Source organism: Pangasianodon hypophthalmus, chromosome 9 (assembly GCF_027358585.1).
Source record: "Pangasianodon hypophthalmus isolate fPanHyp1 chromosome 9, fPanHyp1.pri, whole genome shotgun sequence".
Lineage (NCBI taxonomy): Eukaryota > Metazoa > Chordata > Actinopteri > Siluriformes > Pangasiidae > Pangasianodon > Pangasianodon hypophthalmus.
The window spans coordinates 11,439,117-11,452,436 of NC_069718.1; the positions used below are offsets into that span (position 1 = coordinate 11,439,117).

Below are 13,320 nucleotides of genomic sequence, written 5' to 3' on the forward strand. Positions count from 1 at the left end.
CCGTTCTCATTTTTTTCACCGTCGTTACTTTTTATTAATATTTCAGACTTTTTTAACTAGAGCTTTTTTTCACGATATGTGAAGGCAAGTCTGCCTTTGCACTGGGCCCAGATAATTGTTTAACACGAATGAGTAGCTCCTATAAATTTGGTGAATATCAATGTTTTTTTCTCTTCTTCTTGATTGTCACCTTAGATTAAATTTGATTTTTAAAATATTTTCTGCGTAATAGTTTTACACCATTAAAACATTTCAGTGTGAACTTTTCATTTATAATGGTTTCTTTATTTCTTTTAATGTATGTGACTTCACCGTTTAAATATTATTCAAATTTCTTTGGACAGTTTTTACACGGAGCCTTGTTGATCAATTTTATAATCTGTTTCACACTCTCACAGTCCCAACAATTTACACACAGAAAGGTACTCCTTTGTCTCGTCGCTGTTCACCTTGAAAACATACTCCACCATAAAAGAATGTGGTCTCGCCATGAGACACTCGGAGTTCTCTTTAAAGCATTCATTTCAGTATCTCACTATGGAATACGCCTCTCTGCATCCTCAGTCCTCAGAAGCCTTCATTTCAATATGACAATTTTTTTGGCTACCTGAGATACTCGGATAAAGTTCCAGCTAACAACTCGACTGCTGGGCATTCACTTACTGGAGGCCATTCTGAGCCTTTTTCTTTACTGTAGAGAGTCTCTTTTCAAGGAACACAGAGTTTGGCTGCCTCCAAACAACATACTCACTCAGGAGCGAATGACCTCGAGTTAGTGAACAAGCTGACAGCAGCTAGCCCTTGACCTCAGTTGCTAGTCTCCAACAACCTACCAAGTGAAAGTTTGCAAAAAAAAAAAGTTTTCGCTATGGTGGACACAGATCCATTCCATGCCAGGGAAACAGAAAAACCTCACCCTCAAGGGTATACATGTGGCAACAAGATTTCATGCACGGACACTCAAACCAAATGAACTTTGTCTCTCAGGCTGCGACATGCCCAAGCCTCGCTAAACTTTTGCAAGCATTGTGCTGGCCTCTACCTCTGATGTAGACTAGCATGCCAAACCAGCTTGTTGGACAAAGACCAATTGCTCGGCGTCACAAAAGGTCTTTCAGCAATGGGTAAGGTTAATGCAGATCCACAACCAGTGCAAGCTGGTGAAATCAGGTCTGTGAAGCCAACCTGCTAGTGGGGATGGTCAGTGAGGGCCTTATGGTCACGGCTTGAACCCCTGCAGAGGCAGAGGATGAGTCTGACTCACTCTGTGAATCAGAAGGTTTATTTATGGATGAATCCACCTTCATCCCATCTACTCAGATTGCCCAACCAAATACTTCAGGGACCAACACCTGTGATGATGATATCACCCTGCCTCTTAACATGGATCTTCAGGATGTGTGCAAACATCTTGCAGAGGATCTGGGCATTCCCTGGGCTAGTGCACTCAAAGAAACCACCAGTTTCACAAAGGGAAGTGGCTACCCAAAGACAAATGTACAGCACAGCAACTTCTGCCTATCTTCCCAGTTTGCAAAAAGGAATAAACCTTTTTCTGTCAAAAACTCCATCCTCGGGTGTTCTGTGCTGGATTGTGTGGACATGGTGGAAAACACAATTTCTCACCTGCCTCCAAATGAACCAGCAGTGGCACTCCATCTCCATCCAGGCCTAAAGTCTATAACAGCAGCTGGCCCCTCCCCCCCTCTCCAATAAAATTACTTTAAGTCCTCTATGACAGACAATGGTGGCTGTTACTGGTCAGTCACCATGGCAGAGAGAGCTCTCAATGTCTCCCCCATACTTATGGCATAACAGGATGAGCTAGAGCTGGACATGACCTGTATCATAAATGACTTGTCTCTAAGCCTGCATTGCTGAGGTGTCCAGGCATCTGGAAGGACCTTACGCATCATGTTGGCATAGGAGAGAACATGGTGGCTCAACCTCTCTAGCTTTTCTCACAAAGAGAAAGTTCAGCAGCTGGATGTTCTAGAGGATCCTAAGGGCTTGTTTGGCCCTGTCGTAGCCTCCATGCAACAGCCCTGTGAGGAAAAGAAAAGACAGGGTGAAGCTTTGCAGGTATGCTCCCCCAGGACAACACAGTCTTCCTCACTCACTGGTTGTGGCCAGACCTTTGCACAGGAGGCAGATCACTGACCCTCTGCCTTTAGGATCTGAAATGCCCCATGGCAACACAAGCAGGACCCACAAGTCAAACCGGGTATTAAGAATGATAGACAGGGAATAAAGGCTCCAATTTGCTGTTGCTCCACCCCAATTCAAAGACATAATATTTTTTAAAGGCTCGGGACAAATTAGCTTGAGTCCTCTGGGAGGAAATATCCTTGCTGTTGGACAAAAGGGCAATCAGAGTAGTACCTCCTGAAGAAAGCCAGTCTAGTTTCTACTTGAGGTATTTTCTAGTCCCAAAAAGGGAGGGTGTTTATGGCTGATTTTAGACCTGCACACTCTGAGTATGCACCATTCACAATGCTGACGCATGCAACCCTGGTGTGTTTTGTACAGAAAGCCAACTGTTTCACCTCAGTCGATCTAGAAAATGCATATTTTCATATCCCTGTATATCTTCCCCATATATAGCTCCTGACATTCACATTTCAGGACGTGACATCAAATATTTGGTGCTCCCTTTCAGGATCTCACTGAGCCCCCGAGTGTCTGTGAAATGCTTCGAGGTGGCCACAGCACCACTCAGGATGAAGGGCAGCTGTCTGGCCACTTATAAAGATGGCTTGCTTTTAGCAGCTTGGTGAGAACAGGAGACCTTTGGTCACACCAGCACGCTCACAGACCATCTAAGTGCTCTAGGTTTTCATGTAAAAATGTGCAAGAGTGTTCTGACTCCAACTAATCCTAGACTCGAAATTGTTCAGAGTGAGTCTTTCAGTGGAATGCATAATGCATTCAGGGAGTGACCGGCCCATTTTTTTTATAGGGCAGGACCTCACATTCAAAATGTGCCTCAGGCTACTGGGCTTAATGGCATTGGCTCTCTTGGAGACTCGGTTAGGCCACCTGTACATGAAAGAGTTTCAGTGATAGATGGTTTCATTCAGATTAGACCAAACACACCACAGCTACTGTTGCGTGTTAGTTACAGCAAGTTGTGCATGGGCGCTGCATCCATGGAGGCAATCAGCTTTCCTGACACAGGGAGTTCTGATGGTCATCACACTGTCCATGAAGGTTATCACATCAGATGCATCTCTATGGGGCTGGGGAGCCACTCATGAAGACAGGACAGTAAGTGCGGTGGGGGATTCACACCTGCAGGTCACTCACATAAATTATTTGGAACTCCTAGCTGTTCTCCTAGACCTAAAGCATTTTCTACCATTCTTGAGAAGGTATTATATTCTTGTCGGGATGGACAACGCCATGGTGGAAGCTTATATCAACTGCCAAGGAGGAATGCAGGCCTGTCACTTGCACATGCTGGCACACAAACTGACAATGTAGTGAGGAGTGCACTTTCTATCTCTGAAGGCAGCTCACATGCCTGAGATTTTAAATTGAGGCCCGGACCTATTGTTGAGGGGTGGCCCTCATTGTGGGTAATGGAAACTGCACAAACAGGTGGTGGATCAGATATGGATGCACTTTGGGAAAGTGGCCATAGATCTTTTTTGCAACAAAGGAAAATGCTCAGTGCCCTCTGTATTATTCCGTGATCAGTCAGGACACACCTATGGCGGTGGAAGCAGTAGCTCACCCTTGGACATAGTTTCTCCTGTACATGTTCCCACTGCTGGCCCTAATTTCACCAACATTGGCCAAGGTGAGAGAATAATTGTTATCACTTACCCCGATAGCCCCAAACTGGCTGGAGAAGCATTGGCTTACAGAGATAATCTGATTGTTGTGAGGGCAGCTTTGGCCCCTCCCACTACACAGGGACCCCATCTGGAACATCTGCTACTCTGGGCTTGGCCTGTGTGAGATCCAACCCGATCACTGCTGGACTCCCCAATAACATCATAGCTACCATTCAGAATGCCGGGGCTCCATCTATTTACTCCCTCTATAGGAATAAATTGGTGGCGCATTTTCAGTGTTCAGTCCCAGCAATTTTAGCATTTCTACAGAGCCTTTTCGAGATGGGCAAGGCATTTTTCACTATTAAGGGGTACTTGGCCACAATCTCCACTTGCCATGTGGGATTTGGAGATTGGACGGTGGGCCAGCATCCCATAGTAGTATTCACTCAGCTAACTAACAAATTAATAATATTAAACTAATATAATGCTTATATAATGATCAGAATTACATGGTTAAACTTGGGTTTACACTATATAGTTACAGGCTCAATTATACTGTATAACGTTCTGTAGTTTAGAGGTATAATTAGAACAACAATATAACACAGCAGATCCTGTTCTGTTCCCAAACTTGATTCTGAACATCGATATTTGGATGATTTTGAGTCACTCTAATCATGAAATATTCCGTAGTTCACAGATGCTATCAGCATAATATAGTAGAGGACCTCCCTTATTGTGATCATATTAAAGTGGATCCAAATTTACTGTCAGCTTTTGGAGAAAATCCACCTTAAACTTAGTTTTTGCAACTATATTATAGACATCAATCACTGGTATTCGGTTGACTCTAATTATGAAATATTTTATACTTCACAGATGCAGTTAGCATAATATAGTAAAGGACCTCCCAGAGTGTGACTGTACTAAACTTGACCCCATTTTTCTGTCCAGTTGTAGAGAAAGCCCACCTTAAACTTTACTATATTGCTATATTATTGACATCAATCACTGGTATTCGGGTGGTGCTAATTATGAAATATTGCATAGCTCATAGGTGCAATCAGCATAGTAGAGGACCTGCAATAGGTGTACTTATTTTTTCACACCTGGTTTCTGAATGGCTTACTTTTTTGGGGAAAAAATGACGACATTGAAATCTGTTGTGCTTCTTTTGTTGTCACCTGAGGTTATTTGTTTGTTTATAGACGTTGGTGAGTACAACACAATTGTTATTTAGGTCCTGATAACTAAAAACATGAAATTGAAGTAGGAAGTACTTTCTTTTTCCCACGACTGTAACTGAACCTGCAACTATATGGCCAAGTTTTACCATGTCTTTTTGATACAGTTGAGCATTATAATAGTTTAATATTTGACCTGGTGGAGCAAATTAAATAAAAAAATAAAAATAAAATATGTCTGTGCACACTATTATACTTCCTATTCCACAAAGTTTTTCAAAAACTGATATTTAACCCCAGACATTATCAGACAGCAGCTTTATTACATTGAAAAACTGTAGTCAGTGTAAGATAATATTTAATACATAATGCATTAATGCATTTACATAATTATGAGTAATGTGTATCTTAGAGTTAAATTAATAAGCCAATCAATTACAGTGCGTATTTTATTTTCATTATTAAAAAATGCATTTTGTATAGGACCCTTTTGGCTTTCCATATTCACTGCTCCGCCTCGGATACATTTTGGTGTCTGATAGCGAGACCAAGAAACTTCGGGGGGTAAAACATCAGTCGTCATGTCAGTTCTGTAACATAAAAAGCAAGAACGCAGTCTCAGCTTCCTGGACCTCACGTTCTTTCATCTGTCGTTAGTTAGTTCATTTTATTCTCTTATTCTTTTCCGCGGAACTTTTTCCTCGAAAACCTCTTATCTTCTCAGGACATTCTTTGAATTTTCTGATGACGTAACACGCGGAGATGATGAAAATGGATGCCAGTAAGAATGTTAGTTCTTGGTTACGGGACGGTTTGTTTTTCTGTCTGCTGTCCGTTCTCTATACATCAGCGTTTACTGTCTTACGGTACTCGATTCCCGAAGAAATGGAAGAGGGGTCCGTAGTTGGAAATTGGGCAGCAGAATTGGGCCTGGATTTGAAAAAGCTCGGGGAACGGAAAATGCATTTGGACGTTGTAGCTAACAGGAAATACGTAGACGTTAACAAAGACACGGGTGAGATATACATTGTAGAGAGGATCGACAGAGAGCATTTGTGTACACCAGAATCGGTTATGACGTGTGTTCTGCAGCTGGATACCATAATAGAAAACCCTCTTGAACTTTTTGTCATTAAAATTGAGATAATGGATATTAACGACAATGCCCCCCATTTTAGAAGGGATGTTATGCACTTGGACATATCAGAGGCAACTAGCGTGGGGGAGAGGTTTTCCTTGAGTAATGCTGTGGATCCTGACACTGGAACAAATTCAGTTAAAACATACTATCTGAGTGAAAGTGATCATTTCAATATTGAGATCCAAACTGGTCAAGATGGATCCAAGTTTGCTGATTTGATTCTAAAAAAAGCTTTAGACAGAGAAGAGCAGACAGTTCATAATCTGATACTCACTGCTGTAGATGGCGGAGTCCCTGCACGCTCAGGAACAGCTAATATTATTGTTCGTGTGCTGGATACAAATGATAACTCCCCTCAGTTTGACAAAGAAAGTTACACCATAAATCTCATGGAAAACTCACCCACTGGAAGCCTTGTAATAAAATTAAACGCAAGTGATAAAGATGATGGATCGAATTCAGAAATTATTTATTCTTTCAGTGTGTATACCTCTGAAAAAACACAGAGAACATTTAGTTTGAATCCAGAAAACGGAGAAATCAGAGTGAAAGAGATGATAAACTTTGAAGATTTCAAGATTTTTAACATGGAAATTATAGCAACTGATAAAGGAACAAATTCTTTAACAGGGCAATGTAAATTGACAATTTTAATAACAGATATGAATGACAATCATCCGGAAATTTCAGTAATGTCGTTTACTAGTCCTGTTAAAGAAGATGTCACTGTAGGTACAGTTATTGCAGTTGTTAGTGTGAATGATAAAGATTCAGGGGAAAATGGACAAATAGACATTCACATTTCTTATGAACTACCGTTTATGCTCAGAAACACATACAACTATTATGAGCTCGCAGTTTCAGAACCACTGGACCGTGAAAAGATTGCAGAATATGACATAACATTTACTGTCACTGACAAAGGAAACCCTCAATTATCTGATAATGAAACTTTAACTCTAGTACTGCTGGATGTTAATGACAATGTCCCACAATTTACAAAATCATATTATACCATACAAGTGATGGAAAATAACCCACCCGGGGCATTTCTGGGCTCCGTCAAGGCACATGATCCAGATCTCCATGAAAATCAACATATTGTTTATTTTATACCAGAAAAAGATATACTTATGTCCAGGCCGTCCGTGTCCATGTTCTTCTCGATTAATCCAGAGAACGGTAATCTTTACGCACTAAGGACATTTGATTATGAGAGAGAGAAGGAATTTCTTTTCCATGTTGAGGCCAGAGATTCTGGTGTTCCTCCACTCAGCAGTAACGTGACCATTCACATTATTATCGTGGATCAGAATGACAACACTCCGGTTATAGTGTCTCCATGGCGCGCGCACGGCTCAGTGGTGGAGGAGAAAATACCGAGATCCACTGATAAAGAAACTCTGATAGCCAAAGTAATTGCTATAGATGCAGACTCTGTGCACAATTCCAGGATTACTTACCAATTTCTCCAGAACACTGATGCTACATTATTCAGTCTGGACCAGTACAATGGAGAGATCCGGACCACGAGAATGTTCAGTTACAGAGACTCACACCACCAGCGGCTGGTGGTTATCGCCAAGGATAACGGAGATCCCTCTCTCTCTGCTACAGTCACTATCAAACTGTCCACGGTGGAGACCGTGAATGAAACCTATGCTGACATGACTGAAGTGCCTTTAGATTATGACATCTTTTCAGATTTAGACCTGTATCTTGTGATCGGACTGGGCTCAGTGTCATTCCTGTTACTCATCACCATATTGGTGACAATCGTGATGAAGTGTCAGAAACCGAAGCCCAGTAAAGCTGCTCCTCCCTGTAGGAACAGTGTGATCAGTGAGAGGAGCTCTACCATTGCAGATTCCACCCTCGTCTCCAACAATGCCTCCTGGTACAATCTGTGTCTAGCAGGGAATAGAAAAGGAAAGCTGGTAGTTAGACAACCTGTGCCAAAGGGGACAAGATACACTGTGTCTAGTATACCGAGGAGCACAGGCCTGACTGAGACTAGTGACTTGGCCACATCTACTCTATAGGTAAGTAGTGTACTTTTCTTATTGTAGTAGACATTATTTGTCATCCTATTAGGTTGCAAGAGTTTATATATGCATGGCTTCTTTACTTTGTTATACTAAATTGATCATAGGTACCTTTTTTTCACCATATCATGTAACAGGCCTGCTATCTTTGAAATCCCCTCTACAAATCTTCTGTAATAAATACAGAAACCTAAAAAGGATCTTAAGGCATTCAGTGTATTGAGGATGAGCCAGTGCTTTACAGCTGAGACTTCTCAAGGGTCTTTGGAAATACAGTCTGCAGAAACCTGATGCCTCAAGAATGTCACTTTTTGCCAGAGAAAGTAACATTCCTCAATCTTTATTTTAAGGAGCTGTTTTAGTACAGTGTCTAATTGTTCCAAATGTTCTCTGAAAATCTTGGAAAATCCTAGGATATCATCCAAATATACAAACATTATTTGAAAGATTAAGTAATTCATGGTTGCCTGCATCAACCTTTGGAAAGTTGCTGGCTCAATACATACTCCCTTAGACATCAGTAGATGTTTATAGAGTCCAAAAGAATTTATAGAAAATCCTTGTATGTATCTTTTTTCATCTACTTCCACTTGATGGAACTTACTAGCCAAATCAATAACTGAAAGAAACCTTGCACCTCTTAAGGCATCAAAACTCTCATTGATTCTTGGCAATGGGAGTGCATCTCTCTTGATTTTCTGGTTGAGCTTCTGATAGTCTACAAGGAGCTGAATACTCCCATCAGATTTCTGCACCACAGCCATTGGATATGCAGAAGCGTTGGTACTTCCTCTAATTAAACCCGTTGTCAACAACTAAGAGAGATGCTTCTTCACCTTATTGTACTGAGTGGGTGGAATCCAGCAATAAGGGAGGCGTACAGGTAGATCATCAATCAGACTTGTTGTACCAGTATTACCCAGGTCCTCATCTCCTGTTGCAAACACATTAGGGTATTTTAATAACATCCCCCTTAACTCTCATTATTGTTCCTCTGTACCCCCTATATCTAACTTATCCAAAAACATCAACAGAATATTGTGAGTTTGTGACTCTTTTAGATCTATGGACACCTACTCTGTTTGTGGCAATGTGCTGGAATTTCACTTGATGTAGTTTATCATCATTCACACCTTGTACTTGTGAGAATATACCTAGTCAGGCCCTGGAGGTCCTCTCACAGTGCATGGATTTCAGGATGCATTAAACAGTGTGGGCAAGACTATAACTCCTCCAGGCAGAGGTATGTTACACAGTTCTAACATCCACTGACTTCGATTTTCAGAATTCTTGGGCAACCCCTTGATCATAACTGTAACCTCTGATGCTGCAGAGATATGTATATCACCTTTCCTACCTAATCTAGCTACCATTTTCATCCTGAAAAGCATTCCTCTGATCTGACACTAGTAGCCCTCCCATAATAGTATCAAATTGTTTTCTGGTCTTATAGCAACCATTTTATGCAGGTTACTGTGCTTGTGTAAGCCTCGCTACAGTATGCATTTTTCCAGCAAGTACACAACCTCTTCCTGATATTCAGTGATGTCATAGCTCTTTTAAAAACAACAGTCCCCAGAGCCAAAATGTATGCACTGCAAATGGTTCCAAAAAAAAAAAAAAAAAATATATATATATATATATATATATATATATATATATATGTATATATATATATAATTATATAACATAATTAATATAATAATGAACCATTTACTAGCGTTTTAAGTACCACCTGGCTACACTAGTTCTATTAAAGAAGATGTAGAGATAGGTGCCATTATTACAGTGGTTAACTTATCTGATAAAGATTCGGGAGAAAATGGACAATTATATATTCATATTACCATTTTTACTTAAAAAGGCATCTGATAACTTGTACGAACTTGTCCTGTCGGAATTCTTGGATCTTGAAAAGGTTGCAGAATATCACATTTACTGTTATTGACAGAGGAAAGCCTCAATTATCTCAATAAAACTGTTAATAAAACTGTAATTATATAGCTATACCTCCACTCAGCAGTAATGTGATTGTTCACATAATTATCATGAACTTGAACAACAACACACTGGTTACATTGTCTCCATGGTGCGTGCATGGTGGAAGTGAAAATACAGAAATCCACTGCTACAGTCACCATGAAACTGTCAATGGTGGAGACCGTGCTTAAAAGCTATTTAGCACATGACATCTTTCCCATTGCAGATTGCATCTTGGTCTCCAATGATGCCTACTGGTACAGTTTGTTTCTAGCAGAGACCAGAAAAGGAAAGCTGATAGTTAAACAACCTGTGCCAAAGGGGCAAGATACATTGTATCTAGTTTACTGACGGGCACAGGACTGACTGAGACTAGTGACTCAGCTGATAGAGTCACAGATTCTTTTATATTGTTTGGAAACAATAATCAATCACTTTCCCTGTTCTTAACAGGAAGCCTTACAACTAAAAGTAATCTACTAGGTTGGCTGTTCAGTTCTCAGTTGTTTATTGAGTGGTACAGATAGCACACTTAATTTAAGGCCATCTGTTGGCATCTCCTCACTTTGATCTCTTCAGCTGTAAACTCCTCTATCTCACCTTAAAAACACATCATTTATGTCTATTTAAATTTCATCCTTACTTGCAATGTATTACTTGCTGTATTCTGCTATACATGTCTGAATATTATCTAATATTATCTAAGATCTGTAGTATATTTTCTAAATGTTCCTGTTTAGTTTGTACTATATATGTGTGTGATATACATGCTGTATATTTTGTGTCTTATATGACTGTAAGCTTAAGTCTGTAGTAATGCAAGCGGATGTTAGTAATTATTTCAGGTCAATAAATTTCCAGACATTCTAGACCTTCTCTGTTTACAAAACTTGTGCACTTGTGTAAGCAGAGAGTTGGCTTTTTATTGTCAGCAATTTTGCAATGTACATAACAATGCTTTATGTTGGGGAGGGGTTTCAAAGTAAAGCCCACTTTCCAAATAACACTGAATTATTGTTGTCATTGTTGTACCAAGTGTGCCTGGGTCACTTTTTATCTTACAAGTTAATGTTTTGGTTTTCTGAGTAAGTCTCAGAGCTCCCATTCACTGCATGGGTTAGCAACTCAGATTTCAGGAGAAAACACAGAATGAAAGTTGATGTGTATCCAAATATTGGAGATTAAGAAACATTGTTATTGTGTTACTCTGATATGTCATATGATCAGTATTTTGTATGTCACATTGTCACACATCTCTTGTGACTGCTGGTTTAGATACTGCTGGTGGCTCAATTAATATCTGATAGTATATTTATGAATATAATGCATTTATCTGAGATGTGTGGTCTGCTTTTACCTGTCTCTTCTACTGCTGTATTTTTAAAGACATAAAACACTTTTAATCTAGCCTGCCCATAACCTAACTGCTCCGTCATAATTAGGCCTCTGTTGTGGCAATTTTGGTAACTGAAGAAATGAATATGGACATATGCCATGACTTGTGAGTGGTTTGTAGTTGCCTTTTGTCACACTGACTGCATCAGCAGGAGAAAACAGAAACTTAACCAATTTGTCTGGTTCTGTTTTCTGGTTCTGTTTTAACCAGTTCGTTTGCACTTTCTTTGTGGTCAAATCTAATAATATTTTTATGTAATTTGTGTATTGGGTCTGTTTCTTATGACTGTACAAACATGCTTAGTACAAAATTCTTCTTGGATGAGTTATGGTCATCAGTTCTTTGAATTTCTTTCTACAAACAGAAAGCTAAGTGCACAGAATCTCTCTCTCTCTCTCTCTCTCTCTCTCTCTGTGTGTGTGTGTGTGTGTGTGTGTGTGCGCGTGTGCGCACGTGTGTGTGTGTGTGTGTGCGTGTGCGAGAGAGAGAGAGAGAGAGAGAGAGAGAGAGAGAGAGAGAGAGACTAAGTGCAGGAAAGGGAGAATTTCCTAACTACTACTTTCCCTCATTTGGATATTTTTAAATGTTTGTCTTGCCATTGTTAATCTAACACCTCATATTGGTGTTTTGATTAAACTCATTGTTGAAATGTCTTTTTCATGATTTGAACACTGAAATATTTTCGATAATAATAATATTTCTATATTGTTCCAAACAAATCTTTGGATTTGCTTTTGGCAAATTTATAATATTTGTACTGTAGTATTTATAATAATGGCATTTAATCAAATTTAATCAAATAGCCATTTTCTAAGATCTGCAATATTTTACCATGTTTTTTTTTCGCACCTTAACACGTTGATTAAAATTGTCTCTTGTTTTTGTTTCTATTCTAAAGTACTCAAAATGAGAGATGTCCCTTCTCATGCTGGAGGTATGCAGCCCTGCCATCTTCTTTCTGGAGCGCCTCTTCCATGCGCCCTTTGACTTTTTGCCTTTTCTGAAATGAGTACAACTGTTTGTTTTTATTTTTGTGTTTTTGTGGTGTTTAAACTGTCCTGTTGTAGGAGGAGTTATGTTATTAATTCAACTGAATTTTACTGTTTTATTTAAGTTTCCTTAATTGGATGTCATATTGGCCAAGCCAAACTTTTCAAACCAAACATATTTTTGTTAAGTCCAGTTACATCTGCTGTTTCAGAGATTGATATTTACAATGCTACAGAAAGAATGTGCTCATAGTAAATTCATGGTGACATTAACCACTTTGACATTCCTAGTCTGACATGAAAGTAATAGTATTGATAATTATTATTGAATTTGTGGCAGCAACTCACGTTCAGACTGTAGTCCAGATTAAGGTGGAGATTGAGGTATGCCTTTCTCCTCACCATTTTTTTTAATTACCAACCTACACATACCTGTTATAGAACTTCCAGTCTACACTGTTTTTGATATGCATCCCAACTAACCAACAGAGTATCTGAAAATGAAAGATGAAAAAGATACTTAACATCTTATTTCACACAATTTATGCCAATAATTGCCTTTACTCATGCAAACCTTCATCTTCTATTATATACAGAGTCAATGAAAGAGAAGAGACAGCTCTCTGTACACACCCTTCACATGGTGTTATGCATGATGTGATTTTGATGTGTGAAAATATAAGTTCATAATATGCTAAACACTGTTACCGTAGTTATACTTTTTTTTGTTTTGTGGGTTTGTTTGTTATATTCTGTGTTCAATGTTCTATGGGTGAAATACATTCAGTTTACATACTGTGATA

At 39.5% G+C, this 13,320-nt stretch overlaps 1 protein-coding gene across 9 annotated transcripts in view; it reads left to right on the forward strand.

Annotated features, from left to right (window-relative positions):
- LOC113529865 (protocadherin alpha-C2) overlaps positions 1–13,320 on the forward strand; it is a 37,232-nt gene that overhangs the window by 21,180 nt on the left and 2,732 nt on the right. For 5 of the 9 annotated variants that reach the window (XR_008302266.1, XM_053236755.1, XM_053236753.1 and 2 more), the window contains exon 2: positions 12,427–12,462. The exons of 2 other annotated variants lie outside the window; for them this stretch is intronic. Coding sequence is in view for 6 of the 7 variants with exons in the window: in XM_053236755.1 (XP_053092730.1) it covers positions 12,427–12,438 (12 nt within the window). In the remaining variant the exon portion in view is untranslated. Of the gene's footprint in view, positions 1–65; positions 8,150–12,426; positions 12,463–13,320 lie in introns of those variants that run through there. 2 more of the 9 variants (XM_026919422.3, XM_026919421.3) reach the window with 2 other exon arrangements.